This window comes from Vulpes lagopus, chromosome 14 (assembly GCF_018345385.1).
Source record: "Vulpes lagopus strain Blue_001 chromosome 14, ASM1834538v1, whole genome shotgun sequence".
NCBI lineage: Eukaryota > Metazoa > Chordata > Mammalia > Carnivora > Canidae > Vulpes > Vulpes lagopus.
The window spans coordinates 23,113,630-23,131,607 of record NC_054837.1 but is presented as its reverse complement, the minus strand read 5'-3'; the positions used below and the strand labels follow the sequence as shown (position 1 = coordinate 23,131,607).

Here is a 17,978-nt window from a genome sequence, read left to right as displayed (position 1 = left end):
TGCATGGATGAGGCATTAGAAGCTTGTGCCTGTAAGACCATTAGTCCTTAGCATTTCTCTCTCAGTCTGTCTTTAGCGTATGTGTGTAAATACTGTGGCTTCTACAAATTTCTGCTAATGATCCCTTTGCTGGGAGAATGCGAGGTAGCAAGTTGGTTATGATAGTGTAAAGGAGATCTTGCTATCAGTGTCATAGTATAGCATTCTCATTTGAACTGTCGCCACTGTGCTGTGTGAGAACATGAACCATGTTCATAGCCTTCTGTCATCTAGGTGACATTTTCTCCTGTTAGAATTACTCACCTAAACAGTATTGCAGGAGTGGTTCCACACCAACTAGGTCTTATTCCTCTGTTGTTTTGAGGCTCTCCCCATTTTCTCCACCATGGCCCTGCTTTCCAGGCCCCATTTGGAACCAAGTGTGCCCTTCTTTTCCAGATATACATCAGGGGACGTGAGGGTGTGGGACACCCGCACCTGGGACTACACAGCCCCTTTCCTGGAATCAGAGTATGAGGAGGATGAGCCTGGAATGCAGCCATATGTCTCCTTTGTGAGGATAAACAGCTCGCTGGCGGTAGCAGCTTATGAGGATGGTAAGTAACCGCAACCCTCCTCCCTATTAAGAAAAAAAAAAAGCTTTACAAAAATTAAGCAGCTGTGGCCGGCTCCCCCTGTAATCCCTGTATACATACACGTGGGTGCACACACACATGTTCACACACATACACTCACTCTTGCCTTTATGTGAAGAAGTTGGCCAATAACCCCTCCATGCATTAGTAGGCACTGGAGCACAGCACCCAGTAAGACTGGTGTTTAATTCCTACTGGAACTGGCAGGCTGGGTTTTAGTGCCAGACACAAGGCTGGCCAAGCGATCTTAAGCAAATAGCTTGTTTGGTATAAAATATTAAATATACTTGGCCTACTTTTCCTTTAGTCTCTGTTCAGTCCAAAGGGAACAGGAAAAAGAAGGGATAGACAGATAATCTATTGACAAATATGGAAATAGAAAAAAGTCAGTGCCTATCTTTTCCTAGTGCTTCTATACCATACAAAATTATGGTGATATGTTGGCTCTCTGAGATTTATAAAATTCTTTTTGTGAATGAGCAACCATGGATTTAGATAACTAGGTAAGAAAAGTCCAAAATTATATTTACTAAGTCATGAAATACCTGTCTGTAGCTAATAGGAATGCTAATTTTGATGGCTATGTTACTCTATACTCCTAACTTCCATTAGGTTGTGATGTTGGAATCTCCACAGGCTTTGTTTCCCCACTTGCCTAAGTTTGGACTGCAAAATATTTTGGAATGTTAGTCTTCATGTCATGGCAATATTGCAGATCTTCAGAGGCAGTAGAACAACCACAGAGTCTGTGGTTGGGTCAGAGGTTCAGAACTGTAGTAAAGTAGCTAAGGGGCAAGTTTATATCTATGTGTCACTAAAAAAATAAGGCTGAAATCTTGAAAATGATTTTTGTTTTTTTAACATGAACTGTTCTTTCACTTAGACATTAGTAGACACCTCTGGTAGATTTTTCCTTCAGCCTTTAGAAATTCAGCTGAGCTCTTTCTGTGGAAGGTAGCATTTCCTGTGCGTTTGCTGAGCTCCTTGACAGATAACATAAGATCGGCTTCAGAGTGTTTGCTACTTTCCAGATTACCAGTGAGTTTCTCTAAAAAGCGAATATGCAAAGGTGGTAGTTAAGAATCCTACAGCTGTAGTGTCCTCTCTTAGCATCCCCTGGCCGCACATGTGCACACACATCTTCCTTCAGCTGGGGAAACCGGGGCCCAAAGAGACCAGCTAGGTAATTGGCTTGAGGTTGAATTGTGAGTCCAGAAGAGTGACTGGGTTTCCCAGGCCATGCCGGGGTTGTAGTGCACGGTGTATGTGACACTGAACACAGGGACGCCCAGAGAGACGTGCACCTGATTGACTGGCACCCCCACGTCTCCTGTCTTGGGAGCTTGAAAATACAGCTTGAGGAGATGGGCTGGTGTGCTGCTGGTTTCACAACATTGGTCAGAATCATTTGTCCTCCTCATCCCTCTTGCTGCACAGAAACATTGGGAAACCACGTAGATAAGATGAACTACGTTTTTTGGCAAATACTTGGTTAATAATGGTCAAAATGTATTTTAAAACTTGATTTTAAAAAATTACAGTTAACATTCAAACAAAGAAAAAAAAGTATAATATGTAAAAGAAAACCTATCCAAAAAGAAACGAAGTAGTGCTCCCTTGCATCCCTACCTCTGTCCTTCATATATTTTACATACAGATACTATGCAATGTACTTTTCTGCACCTTGCCCTTTTGTTTTGTTTTGTTTTTTTAACACAATGACACAACTTGGTATCTTTTCATATTGACTTTACAGGCAAACCTTATTCTTTTTCAGCCTGTGTTCTACGGCATGGTGTGGCTGTATTTATAATTTATTAAAGCCCGTAACGACATACACTTGGATTGTTTATTTTTGTTATTAAAAACAGTGCTGTGAGCAATATCCTGAAATACCATGATGGACTTGTGCAAGTATGGCCATGGGGTAAATTACTAGTAATTACTGGATTGGAGGCTACATATGCTTTGTTTTGATAAATATTACCAAATTGCTCTCTAAGAAGGTTCTACCAGTTAATGGTTCTACCAACATAGAGTAGTGGCTTCCTCACTCTGGTCTGATAGGTGGAAATGGCATTTAACTATTGTTCTTGTTTGTCTTTCTTCATGTGCATACACGAACACATTTTCATTGTCTTATTTTTTTTCTATTTATTTCTCTACAAATTGCTTGTTCTTGTCTGTTCTCATTTTTCTCTGGATTATCCTTTCTGCTTGGGAAGGGAAATAGTCCTTGCCATACCTATTTCATATAGGCTTTTTCAGTTTGTCAGTTATTATTCAGTGGACTTAGTTTATGGTTTATTTTTCTAAATGGTAGTTGTATGTGTGTTTAATTTTAATTTTTTAATCCATAATTGTGTGAGGTTTTTTTTTGCAATTTAGTGTTTTTGACTAAGTACTGTATTTTTAGGGTTGTAAGACCACACTAATGTAAAAGGTTACACATTGAGAAGTCTTGGTTTTACCCATTTTTGTCCACTCCATCCTAAAGCAACCATATATTCATTTTTTGTCTATCCTTCGGGTATTTCTGTATTACAAATATAAGCATTCATTTCCCTCCTCTCTCTTTTTCTTAAATGAAAGATAGCATATTACTTAATATTCTGCACTTTGGCTTTTTTCACCTAATGACCTGTCTTGAAAGCTTGTCCATGTCTGTATATAGAAAAACAGCTCCCCCGCCCCTTTTTTTTCATCCTGCACAATATTCTATGTGTACAAAGACCTTGGTCCTTGGTTCACTTACATAGCTCCTTACTGAGGAACAATTGTGTTGTTCCAGACCTTCTGCTATTACAGTGTAGCTAAAAATCTTACCTATAAGACCTTTCATGTGAGTACAGGAATGGAAGTTGTGTTGTCTTTCTAGGTTCCACGGCATGCTCAGGGGGATCTCCCCTACTCTAAGATCAGATTAAAATGTATAATATTTACGTCATTTGTGTTGAAATCTTTGGTCTCAAATTCATTTTGGTATTAAGATTGTCTTTGGTGAGAACTCTTGCATTTTTCTTTTCTCCCTCTGAATCTGTTTGGGGCTTTACTATTTCCAGGATATACCACAACTTTTCCTTTTTTCTTCCAGAATTCAGGTGGCATTGTCTTTGGTCTCACTTAATTTTAACAGATTGACACTGTGGTATTTACACCAACATATTCATGAGTAGCTACTTCTGAGGCAAAGACAGATTGAAATGATCAAATGCTCATTTTTATATTGCTCCTTTTCAGGAGCAGCGAATAGGCACTTCTTAGCCAAAACATGACAAAAAAGAAATGTACCTTGTGGGGTCTACTGTATAAAATTTGTGACTGTGCCCTACAGAAAAGAAGAATAAGATGATAAAATGAGTTAATGAACTTCAGCTCCCTGGCTGTGCCAAAGGGAAGCTCTGTAGTCACTGAGGCCCTGTTGATGGTCTACACATATATTCTCCACACAAGGAGTCCTATTCAGAGGGAAGATGGAAGACTCTTTGGGAGAAAGTAAGTCGTCCCTTCATCCTTTTTAGCCTCCTTGCCCTGTAGGAACACTGTACACCCACCTGGGGTGTTGAGATTTGGCAAGGTGATCCACAGTTGTGATTTTTTGAATTCCAACCCACTGGCCTCATATTTCTTCTGCCTTGTTTCCGATTGTCAGCACTGGCTGTCCTCCAGTTTGATTTTACCACTAATTGTGTTGCACGTTACCGTACCGAAATGAATCAAATCAAAATGCTTTTCCTGGAGCATTAGATAAAGCAGGCGAAGGTTCTGAGTAATGAGCAGATGCTGCTAATGCAGGGACAGAGGAGACCTTGCCAGGACTCCATCTGCTCCATGCTTGCCTGCCTCTGGCCCCGAGCCACAGCATTAGGAAAGGCGGTGTACTCAAAACCCACTCCTCATTCAGAGTTTGTCTTGAAAATTCACTGTTTGGTAAGAAACGATATTACACACTTCCTAGGTGCAAAGAAGTTCTCATTTGTCGCCCCACATGGAGAAGAGAGACAAGACCCAGTGCATATTAGCATGTGGAAGCCGCGACGGGATAGCCAACAATCATCTTTATGTGTTGCCATCAAGCAAGGCAAAGTGGCTTATCCACTTCTGCAGCACTCCCAGTGCAATTGTCTGAACACACACATGCTCCATTGTCCACGGCTGTACCCGCCCTGGGCCGGAGTGCATGTGATTTCTCATTTACTGGCGTAGTAACAATAGATGGGAGTGGGTCTCTCCAGGCTTCTTTTTAGTAGAGAACAGTAGGACCATGTTTTAGTTAGACAGCTATGATGAAGAGTAGTTGCTTTTAAAACTTTATAATTTTGTGTTTAATAAAAAAAACTCAGTTCTCTGATATTTCTGCTTATGTCTCGTTTGTATGATGTGACACAAAAAATGTAATGACCTAACCTTTGGTTGTAATACTATACAATAAACAGTATTCCCCCCCCCCCACCCCCCATCAAGATAGAAATTTTAGAAGTAGGGCATTAACATGCTAAAGCATTGCTTGGGAGATGGCTAAGACAACTGCTTGTGGATTGTAGAGATTTTTTTTTCAAGTCCTGCGTTTTCTGGTCATTTTTCTCTCAAAAGTTTCAACAACCATTTTTTACTTGAAACCTTTGCCTACCCTTTGTTCTAGGGGACTTACTCAGGTATTTGACAAAATGAAATGAAACAACTTTCTGACAACCCCCAAGTACCAGGTGTAGTCCTTTTAAAGGATAGGATACCTTTATAAACATGAACAATAAACAGTAGGAATGCTCATGTTTTAAAGATGCTGAGAGTGGAATTAACACCAAAATGCAGAGTTCTGACTAGAGATGATTCTTTTGGTATTGAAGTATTTCTTGAGGAATTGGATTTTAAAATTGACTGCCATTTGTTATGGTCTATGATCCCATGCTTATGGGATGAAGGAAATTTTTGAGTAAAACTTTTAAAAGTTTTTCCATTTTTCAATGAGAAGAGTTTAAAATTATATTTCACACTTGCTTGTGTGTATGCTTTGGACTGAATGTTATAAGTGCTAGGGCAGTGTTCCTCAAACGGGAGTCTAGAGAGAAAATCTTGAACAGGAGCTATGAGAGCTCTAGAAAAGTATTTTTTTTAATTCTATATTTTTATAGTAATCTTTAAAAAAATCTAGATCTTTTGACCTTGTAACTGGAACCATGCTGCATGATTTCAGTATTTGAATTTGCATTTGGGCTGTTGGCATCAAGTGATCATACATGCCTTGGGGTTGTCTTTCATGCTAAGGGGTCCAGAGATGACTTTTAGAGGTCTGCAAGCTCTCAGATTTAAGAAACACTGGGGAAAGAAGTTCTTGTTGATCAATTTCTAGGATAACTACAATTTTTTGAAGTTACTAGTGAAAATAACTTGAAATGATTTTTCTTATGCAGAAAGTGGCACATTAAATTTATGGTATGAGGAGATTTGGTGTTTATCTTCTGGTTTACTGGGGTAGTTTTACTGAAAACTGATTTTTAATAATACACAATATGATGCATAAATTCAAAATATCTGTCCCGTGTTATTAGAGTTGAGGTTAAAAATGGGAAGGAACGATAGATAGCACAGGGTATTTTTATGGGGGAGATAGTTTAGAGAAGTAAATTGTTGAGCTTCTTAAATGTACCTAATGAAATGCACACATGAATTTTTTTTTTTGGAGGCTGATAAATCAAATTTTATGTACAAGAATTTAATTTCTCTTTTACTACTTGCAATTTTGATTGTAGCATTTATTCTATACTAAACCTTAAGGCTCTGTTAAAGCAGATGTAAGTATATTTGTGGAATGTATTTTTGTCTTAAAAACAAGATGTGCCTGCCTGTCTGCCATTTCAGTAAAAAGTCATTAGGCAAGCTACAGTGGAGTAGGAAGGCAGCCCCGTGGGGCCAGGGACAGGTGGAGGAGGGAGTCTGGAACAGTGGCCTGGCGGGTGTGGGAGGTTGGCAATATCCAGGGAGACTGAGCAGGTAAGTATATTAAGGATAATGGAAGCCAGTTTTCTTGCTTTTGGAGAAGAATTACAGGCATGGAAAAGGGCTATCCAAATGAACCCTGTGGGCTGGATTGGAATAAGTGTTGGCATGGAGTTCCTGATTTTCGATTTAGGTAGATGGGTTGAGATATATGTGTTTGTATGCAAATATGTTCATGTATGTCCTAGCTTTGTTTGCTGTGAAGGTAAAGAAGTAGCAATGAGCATATGGAGTGTTCAGATCTTAAAGATACTAGTCTCCGGTAAAAGGAATCAGGCTGCTTGGCAAAGAGGCTGACTCCAGGGCTGGGGTGGGGAAAGAGCAAATAAGCCTGGGACATCTTATTGTACCAGGAAATATGGAAGCACTCAAGGAATGATGGTGACATATATCAAAAGAATACAGATGCTACCTTGAAGGTATTCTCACTGGCCAGATCTGGGACAATTTGAGTATCAAAATAATGATAGTAACAGAGGTACACATGAATACTAGAATGTCACCTAACAAATATAGAAGGAATGATGGAATTAGGAAATCACTAATTGGCAGTTATAATGGTAATAATTGACACAAAAAAAATCAACTGATGCTAAAATTAGAAGATGAGAAGAAGATAGGGGATGGGATTTTATATCTCAAAGAATCTCCTTGCTGAACCCTAATTAATTACAGAGTGAGGGAGAAAAAAGTAACTTTGTAGTCAAGAAACCTGGCAGATGCCAAATTAATAAGGTGGTCAAATTTAACATCAGTAACGGGACAAATTGACATCCTGTGCTACGTAATAGAATGCACTGAGATGAACACAGGATCACTTCTGGGATAGCCCAGCCAAAAATGCATAACACAGTTGAATCACAAGGAAATATTAGAAAACCCAAATTGAAGGACATTCTGCAAAAAGACTAGCCTGACCTCTTTAAAGCTGTCAAATTCATGAAGATGAAAACCAAAAACAAAAACCTATTCCAGTTTGAAGGACACAAGACAGCTGAATGCCATGTGTCATTGGATCCTGATTGGATCCTTTTGTTATAAAGGACATTACTGGGACAATTGGCAGTGGGATCTGAATAACGGGTATATAGAAGTTCTTGTGGCTTTGCTGTAATTTTCAAATTGTTTCAAATAAGTTAAAACTTTTTTTTGAGATTTTATTTATTTATTTTTTTTAAGATTTCATTTATTTATTCATGAGAGACACACAGAGAGTGAGAGAGAGGCAGAGACACAGGCTGAGGGAGAAGCAGGCTCCATGCAAGGAGCCCGATGTGGGACTTGATCCCGGGTCTCCAGGATCACACCCCGGGCTGCAGGCGGTGCCAAACCGCTGCGCCACCAGGGCCACCCCAGATTTTATTTATTTATTCATGAAAGAGACAGAGACACAGGAAGAGGGAGAAGCAGGCTCCATGCAGGGAGCCCAATGTGGGACTTGATCCTGGGACCCCAGGATCATGCCCTGGGCTGAAGGCAAACGCTCAACCACTGAGCCACCCAAGGATCCCCTAAGTTAAAACTCATTGCTTCTGATTAAGATGCAGTAATAGGGACTAGATTTGTCCTTTTGTGTTAAACAACTGGAAAACTGGACAAAATAATGGCTTTCAAACATTACTCTCTGTGATCCAAGTCTTGGGCTATCTGTTTTTCAAACAAGATGAATCCTATGATTACACCAGTTTACCAACTGGAAACAACCCAATACAAGTAAAGGAACCTGAACAGAGCCTGGACCTCACATTGTTGAGACACCAAGAGGTTAAGGAAGCCAAAGTGGAAAGAATTTGTGGGCCAGAGTATCAAGGAAGAGGGAGCCTGACAGAACTCTACAGATCTAAAGGGACCCCTCCATCTCTAAGTACTGATGTGCCCATGTGTGAGAAGAGGGAGACACATTCAGTCCATAACATTGTCTGCTGTTTATAAGAAAGCCATTTTATTTCTTTTTAAAGATTTTATTGGGGGGGGGGGGTGTGTGGAGAGAGAGACTGACTCTCCAGAAGACTCCATGTTGAGTACAGAGCCTTACATGAGGCTATCCCACACCCCTGAGATGATGACCTGAGCCAAAACCAAGAATCGGGCACTTAACAGACTGAGCCACCCAGGCACCTGGAAGCCATTTTAAATATTAAGATACAAATAGGGTTAAAAATAAAAGAATAGGAAGTTATACAATGCAAACATATAAGAAAGCTGGAGTGGCTATATTACTTTCAGGCCAAATAACTTTAGGACAATGAATATTAGGAATAAAACAGAACTTTCATAATAAAGGGGTCAATTTATCAAATAGACTTAGTAATCCTAAATATGCATCTAATAACCTCAGGGGTGCCTGGGCAGCCTTAGTCAGTTAAGTGTCTGACTCTTGATTTTTGGCTTAGGCATGACCCCAAAGTCATGAGATCAAGCCTCACATTGGCACTCCATGCTCAGTGAAGAGTTGGCTTGAGATTTGACTTTCTCTCTGCCCCTCCCCCAGCTCATGCTGTGTCCCTCTCTAAAATAAAATCTTAAAATGAAAAGCTGATAAGTGAAAAGGGAAATAAAGAAATTCATAATTATAGTGGAAATTTCAGGCACTTTTATTTCAGTAATTGATATAAGTAACTCGTAAGGTCATATACAATTGAACAACATTATCAGCCAACTTTACTTGACATTTATAGAACTTTCCATGCAACAAACTACAAAATACACATTCTTTTCAAGCAGAATCAGAATGTTGACCAAAATGGAGTATGTTCTGGGCCATAAAATTTGTTTCAATGAATTTAAGAGGATTGAGGGGTGCCTGGGTGGCTCAGTCGGTCAAGCATTTATTTGCCTTTGGCTCAGGTTGTGATCACAGGGTCCTGGGATTGAGCCCGAGGTTGGGCTCTCTGCTCATGCTCTCTTTCACTCTCTCGCAGGTAAAACATAGTTTTTAATTTGAGAGGGTTGAAATCCTGCAAAATATTCTCAAAGTACATTTTCCAACAACTATGAAATTTAAGTAAAAATAACAGCTCTGTAAAATCACTTATAAATAATTCATGAGTTAAAGAAGAAATCAGGAAATATTTTGAACTGAATGAGAATGAAAAAGCATATATCAAAATGTATAGAATGTAGCTGAAGCAGTGTTTAGAGGGAAATTTAAAGCAGTAAGTGCTTATATTATAAAAGAGATAAAGTCTCAAATCAATGATATAACTTTTTACCTTAGCTAGAAAAAGAACAAAATAACCAGGAGAAATGTAGTAATAAAGGACAGGAATCACTGAAATTGAGAAAAAAACACAGAAAAATCAAGACTAGCTCCTTTAAAAAAAAAATCAAGGTGACAGGCACTAGATAAAGTGATTAGGGGGAAAAATGCAACAGAGGGAAAATGTTTATAGATCCTAGAGATGTGAAAACTATAGTGAAAAATTATGAACAAGTTTATACCAGTAAGGGCAGCCCCGGTGGCTCAGCGGTTTAGTGCTGCTTGCGGCCCAGGGCATGATCCTGGAGACCTGGGATCGAGTCCCATGTCGGGCTCCCAGCATGGAGCCTGCTTCTCCCTCTGCCTGTGTCCCTGCCTCTCTCTCTCTAGCTGTGTCTCTATGAATAAATAAATAAATAAATTTTTTAAAAAGTTTATACCAGTAAATTCAGCCTCTTAGATGAAGTGGATAAATTGATTTTTTTTTTGAAAGCCACACATTACCAAAATTCACTTAAGAACTAGAAAATTAGAATGGCTCTATTTCCATTAAAGAAATGGAATTTGTGATGTAAAATTTTCTCATGAGGAAAAGTACAAGCCCAGTACCTTCACTGGTGAATTCTACCAAGCATTTAAGGAAATAATACTAATTCTGTATACTTCCATAAAATAGGCTAGAAGGGAACACTTCTCAACTCCACTATCGAGACCAGCATTACCCTCATACCAAAACCAGGTAAAGAAGAAAAAATAACTAGTTTATGTTAACAAACTCTAGATCAATATTCCACATGAACGTAGATGTAAAAATACCAAACAAAATACTGTTAAACTCAATTCTGCAATACATTAAGAGTATAAGAAATCATGGCCACTTAGGATTCACTCAAGAAATTCAAGGTTAGTTTAACATTTGAAAATCAATTCCGGGGGATCCCTGGGTGGCGCAGTGGTTTGGCGCCTGCCTTTGGCCCAGGGCGCGATCCTGGAGACTCGGGATCGAATCCCACATCAGGCTCCCAGTGCATGGAGCCTGCTTGTGTCTCTGCCTCTCTCTCTCTCTCTCTCTATCATAAATAAATTAAAAAAGAAAAAGAAAAAAAAAAAAAGAAAATCAATTCCGGGCAGCCCTGGTGGCGCAGCGGTTTAGCGCCGCCTGCAGCCCAGGGCGTGATCCTGAAGACCCTGGATCTAGTCCCACGTCGGGCTCTCTGCATGGAGCCTGCTTCTCCCTCTGCCTGTGTCTCTGCCTCTCTCTCTCTTTCTGTGTCTCTATGAATAAATATATGAAAATCAATTCGTCATATTAACAGACTATAAAAGAAAAACCTGATGATCAACTCAATAGAAAAAACATTTGCCAAAAACCATTTTGTACTGATGATTAAAGACTCTTAGCTGACTGATAAAGAAAGGAACCTTTCTATGAAACACTTACAGATAACTTCATATGTAATGGTAAAAGACCATGCTTTCTCTAAATTGAAAACAAGGCAAGGATGTCCACTTTTACTACTGTTAAACATTGTACTGGAAGTCCTTCTTAGTTCATTAATGCAAGAGAAAGAAAAGGCATATAGATAGGAAAGGAAAAAGTATAATTGTATTTGGATAAGTTGTCTATGCCCCAAATCCTAAACCATCAACCAAATATTACTAGAACTAATAAGTATTTTTAGCTGTGTCACTGAGTATGAGGTCCATATGCAAAACCCAATTTTATTTCAAGTTGGCAACAGTTGAAAATATAAGATTAATTAGGGATTAATTCAGCAAGTACTCAGCAAAATAGGTGTAAGACCTATGTGCTGAAAACTATAAAATACTGAGCAAAATTAAATAAAGCAAAATACATAGTTATATCATGGGTTGAAAGATTGAATGCTGTTGAGATGTCAACTGTCCCCTAATTGACCTAGAGATTCAATCCAAATCCAGTCAGAATCCCTAAGGGCTTTTTTTCTTTTAGTTGAAATTGATAAGCTGATTCTAAAATTTAAAATAATTTAGAATCTAAAATCCAAAAGAAAATGCATAAGACCAAGAATAGTGAAGAATGATTTTTTTTTTTTTTGTGAAGAATGATTTTGAAAAAGAAGTACAAAGTTGGTAGTTACCCTACCCAATTTCATGATTTACTGTGAAATTGTAGTCATTAAGATAGGGTGATACTGGCCTGAAGATAGACCAATGGAACAGAATAAAGGCCAGAAAAACACTGTTTTTTTAAAAAAAATAAAAGTGCCAAGGTGATTCAATGAAGAAATGATCATCTTTTCAACAAATGATGTTGAAACAAGCAGATGTCTATATGCCTTTTCATTCCTCTACTCTTACTTCATACCATCTATAAATTAAATGGATTATAGACTTGAACATAAAATTTCTAGATAAAAAGAAAATCTTTCTGACCTTAGGTTGGGCAAAGATTTCTTAGGACACAGAGCACAAATTATAAAAGAAAAATGTTAGACTTCATCAAAATTAAAAACCTTTGATGTTGAAGATACTAAGAAAATGAAAAGGCAAGCCATAGACTAGCAGAAAATATTTGCAAAACACATGTCTGATATTTGACCTGCATCTAGAACATATAAAGAACTTTTATAATTCAAATATAAGAAGACAACCAATTAAAAGTGGCAAAAGGTTTGACTAGACCCTTTGTTCACCAGAGAAGACCTATAAATGTTGAGTAAACACATGAAAGGATATTCATCATTAGTCATTAGAGAAATGTAAATTAAAACCGTTATGAAATATACTGTTACACACAGTACACCTGACTTAAAAAGTCTGATAATGCTAAGTGTTGATTAGACTATGGAGCAGTCAGCACTTTCATTCCTTGCTCGTGGAAATGCAAAATGATAGCCACATTGGAAAACACGTTGGCAGTTTCTTATAAGGAACTCCCACTCATATATCATCCAGGAGAAGGAAAACTTGTGTTCACACAAAAACTTAAATATTTATAGGATTTTATTCATGATCACTCCAAACTGGAAACAACCTAGATATGTATTGATCAGTAAATGAATACAATTGTAATACATACCATGGTACATGACATGTCAATAACAAACTACAGGTATATGCAACAGTATAGGCAAATCTCAATAGCATTAATGCTAAGTAAAAGAAGCCAGACACTAAAAAGCATATACTGTATAATTCCATTTATGTAGGATTCTAGAGAAAGCAAAACTAGGACAAAAAAACAAGTGAGTATTTGCCAGGGGCTGGGGCCAAGGGAGGATGACTGCCTGTAAAGCTTTGATGGAAATATTCGGTTATGACTGGTGGTGGTCGTTACAGGACTGTATTTGTCTGTTCCCATCATATTGTGCACTTAAAGTCGATGAGGTTTTTTTTTTTTTTTATGTAGGTTATAGCTCAATAAAACATTTTTAAAAAGACCAAAAAGTACTATTTTAATACTTTTTACAATATAGTTGGTGCTACTCTTGCAAAGTTCTGTTTTGTTGCCTTTTGCTCATCAGGAAAGAACAGGGTCTCTGAGATGTATTAGAGTAGAAAGAAGAGTGCTTTCCTGCTCAGCTCTATATTTGAGTTGGTGATCAAGACGGAGAATTCCTCTGGTGGCTCTGTGGTCACTGGAACACATTTAGCAATTGAAGGTTTTTTTTTCTTATTTTAAATTCTAAAGTAATCCTTTGTGATGAAATCTGGACCTATTTTCAAAGAGATCCAAAATAGTGGATATTGTATATATGGGATCATAGTGGTAGTAGGCATGGCCAAAAATAGCAGCTATATGGGCTCTGAATTGTGCCTTCTTTCTTGCTTTTAACTCTACTCTCAAATAGGACTTAAAACCCAGAATGGTTCAGTATTACAAAAAGAAATTCCTGGATAAACATCTCTCCCCAAGCCTTTATTCCAAGGCCATGGCAGACTTTTCTGCATATTTTTAAGACTGTATGACCTTTGATATAAATACCTGGACTAGTTTATTCTAATTCCTAAGAGTTGGAAGCAGATATTGTGCTATTTTAGTAATACTGAATATAGCTAATGCCTAGATCTTGGTTTATTTCTTTGTGGGTTTTTTTGTTTGTTTTTTTAGATCTTGGTTTCTAAATATTACTAATTCTTCAGTAAAAAGGAACCTGTGCTAGAGGAGGCAAATTTCAGGATGAGTCTGAAATGTCTTGTGGGGCCAGAAATTAAGGATGTTAAAAAAAACAAAAAAACAAAAAAACAGAGAGAATGGGGAGGTTCTTTTTATAGGACTGTGGAACCAAACTAGAATTCCTTCCCAACAGCAATATTGGGGACAATTTGAGCAACAAAATATAATAGTAATGGATTATAACCTATAGAATAAAAAAAGTAAGTATCTGCAAGCTCATGCAAATATAAATAATTGAATGAATAAGCAAGGGAGAAGAGACAGCTCTTCCTTACAGCAGCATTTCAATTAATGACTTTGAATATGGAGAAGGGTGATGAAAATAGAAAATTCATTTGGAAAGCACCACAATAATTGTTGCAGGCAGAATCATCCATGGATGCTAAAAGTAGTGTTATGAGAAACAGGATATTTGCATAGTTTCAAATTATGCCTCCATAAGCAAAAAATTGTAACTTTATACTGGAGAAATCTGGCTTTAACCACCTAAACCAAGTGGTGAAAGTTACCATTACCAGCAATGAGAAATTGACATCATGTGCCTCCTGGTACACTGAAAAGGTACAACATTAACTTCTGTTCTATTTTTACCAAAAATGCATCACCTGATTTTAAACATGACTGAACATCAGACAACTAAGAGATCTATAAGATACCTGGTTAGTACTTTTCAAGGGGCAGGAGCAGGAAGGACAAAGATAGACTGAGCAATTGTCTCAGATTATAGGAAGGAGACCATTAAATGCAACATGGAATTCTGGATTAGATCCTGGACCAGGAAGAAGTTGTTGGTGGACCATTTGGTGAGATGGGAGTAAGGTCTGTAAATTAAACATCTTGTATCAATGTTAATTTCCTGACTTTCATCATGTTACTGTGGTTGTATAATATGTTAATACTTGGGGAAGCTGGGTGAAGGGTTTACTTTAACTCTTCTTTTTGGATAATATCTAGGGCTTTTTTTAAAGAAGTGTGAAATATTTCAAAATTTAAAAAAAGATCATTAAACAAGATTAGATTCGTTTTCTCATAGTGATTTAATGCCATGTTTTTTCTGTTAAATAATTACTAGGGGAAAAATGCCTTTTCCTTTACTGTTTGGTTGAATTGGGAGACTGAATTAGATGACTCTAGCCTAGTGGTGGTTATACAATTAGGAATTCTCAGCATACTTTCTGTATCTTTCTATTTATTCTTTGGTTCTTCCTTCCCCCTTTCATTTAATGCATGATGGTATGAAATGGTATTCCATTTCTAAAGTATACTTTTCAAAGCATGATATAACCATTTTATTTTAAATGTCAATATTTAGTAATATGCCAGAAATTCAGGTTTTTTTGGCCACTACTTAAAACTTATGATAAATTAGTTTTGTCAGTTTTATATATAAGATGTCAAAGGACACATGATTTCACTCATGTGGAATTTAAGAAACAAAGGAGCAAGGGGAAGTGAGGGAAAAATAAAACAAAATGAAATCAGAAAGTAAGACAAACCATAAGAGACTCTTAATCGTAGGAAACAAACTGAGGGGGTGCCTGGGTGGCTCAGTCAGTTAAGCATCTGCCTTCCTCTTGGATCATGATCTCAGGGTCCTAAGATCAAAATTTGAGTTGGGTTCTCTGCTCAGTGGGGAGTCTGCTTCTCCCTCTCCCTATGCCCCTCCCCCCTGTTCATGCTCTTTCTCTCTCTGTCTTAAATAAATAAAATCTTTAAAAAATAAAAAAGAGAAAGAACAAGGAGACTAAGACTTACCGAATACCACTCTTGACCTAAGCCCCGTGCTGGGCTCTCATGCACTAGTCTGGTCAGAAGTGGTGGCAGTGTTACAGACTCTGATGGAGTTTAATTCACCATAACCCATCATTGAGTCAGCAGAATTTGTTGTTGTTTTTGAAAGATTTTATATATTTGGCAACACAAGCAGGGGAATGGCAGGCAGAGGGAGAGGAAGAAGCAGGTTCCCTGCTGAGCAAGGAGCCTGATGGAGGACTTGATCCTAGGACCCCATGCTCATGACCTGAGCCAAAGGTAGACACTTAACTGACTGAGCCACCCAGGCACCCCTAGCAGTAGAATTTGTATATCAGAGTTAAATATGGATTATAAAATTATGCGGATTGTGATCAGAAAAAATAAAAAAGAAATCTTATCACTAATCATATTATTTATAAAGATGTATATATAATTTATAATAAAATTTTTGATATGGTATTACATGCAGAAAAAATTCAAATTGTACCAAAGGATGTATAGTAGAGAGTAAGTGTTCTTTCTCTACCTACCACCACCTGCCCTCTGAGTCCCCCACTACCACAATCTTTTCTCTAGAGGTATCACCTACTACCAGTGTCTGATAGACTCTTCCAAGATATATTCTGTGTTATGTTTATGTTGCTCAGTTATATTGTAGGAAAAAATTGGCTTCGGTTAGTGGGTGCATGCACAGTGATGTCTCTTTTACATTCTCTGCCTTCTTGGCACTTCCCCTTGTAGAAGAGCTGGTCCAGATGCTTCCCCATGAATCTGTTTTTCCTTTGAGTTTGTTAACTGTAAATTCTTCTACTTAGTCACATTGTCCTAGTCTTACAATATGTTGTTTGACTCCTTTTCAATTTCCTGTCTCTTTTTGTTTATTTTTCAAACGTTTTTCTTCTGCTTTGAACTTCAGACTGCTAAATATACTCAGCTTGCTTGCTTCTTGACTCAGTGTCTGCTTTGGCGATCTCCTATCTGGTCACCGATTTGCTTCTGCCTAACCAGTTGCTTTATTGGATCAAGAGCCCATTCGGATGCTCTTGTCAGTCTAAAGTATAGCTTCCAAGATGGTTTCACATTTATTGTTTTTCTCCGTAAGCAGCAGAGTTCAGCTTCATGGTTGTGTTCAGCTGCAGTATTGACGGTGGACATGCACGGTAGATTTTTTTTTTTTTAAGATTTTGTTTATTCATGAGAGACACAGAGAGGCAGAGACATAGGTAGAGAGAGAAGCAGACTCCTCCTGGGGAGCCCAATGTGGGACTCGATCCCAGGACCCTGGGATCATGACCTGAGCCAAAGGCAGATGTTTAACCACTGAACCACCCAGGTGTCCTTGCTTTCTCTTTCTTAAGAATTTAGCCCCTCATGACTCTTGTTTGCACTGATATTAATCTCCACCCCCCAGCTGCCTCTTCCATAAAATCAAAAGTTGTTTTGTCCTTTCAGACTTTATGCTACCTTTACATCTCTAGCGCACATTTTATAGTGATGTTGTATGGACTTAATGAATAAGGAAGTACACATTTAATGAGTACAGTGGGTAGATCTTAAATTTTTGTTAAAATGCTTTTTTTCTTGTTGAGGAATTTTTCTTGACTCCTGTTTACTTACTTATAGGCAAGTCAAGAAAATGTATGTGATGGAAATGGAAGTTACCAGCTGTTTTTACAAATAGTTTCATTCACTGTCTCTGAATGGCAGTTAAATGATCCTGCTACTTGCCTACAGCAGTGCCCCCTTATCTGTATTATTTCATCTTCTGCAGCTTTAGTTACCCCTGGTCCACAGCAGTCTGGAAGCAGGTGATCCTCCTTCTGACGTGTCAGCAGGTTAGGAGTGGCCTAGCACTACCATCACAACACCCTAACCTCACTGCATGTCCTCACACAGGCCTGTTACCCTCTCACACCTTCACAAGAAGAAGAGTAAGTTCAGTATAGTAATGTGTGTTGAGAAAGAGACACATTCACATAACTTGTCACAATATATCATCATAATTGTTCTATTTTAGTATTATTGATGTCTTCCTGAGCTTTTTTTGTAAGTAAAATTTTATCATAGGTATATACGTAAAGGAAAAAAACAGAGTACACAGCACATTTGGAACTATCCACCATCAGACATCTCCTGGGCGTCTTGGGAACGTATCCCCCACAGATAAGGTGGGGAAGCTGCTGTGGTAAGATACTGACCCAAGCCTCAGGCATTTATTCTGCAAGCTCAAGTG

At 38.1% G+C, this 17,978-nt stretch overlaps 1 protein-coding gene across 1 annotated transcript in view; it reads left to right on the top strand.

Moving 5' to 3' along the window:
* The window catches only part of FBXW8 (F-box and WD repeat domain containing 8), a 120,811-nt gene that overhangs the window by 50,187 nt on the left and 52,646 nt on the right, over positions 1-17,978 (top strand). The window contains exon 5 of the mRNA XM_041728897.1: positions 439-596. Within this exon, the coding sequence (XP_041584831.1) occupies positions 439-596 (158 nt within the window). The remainder of the gene's footprint in view (positions 1-438; positions 597-17,978) is intronic.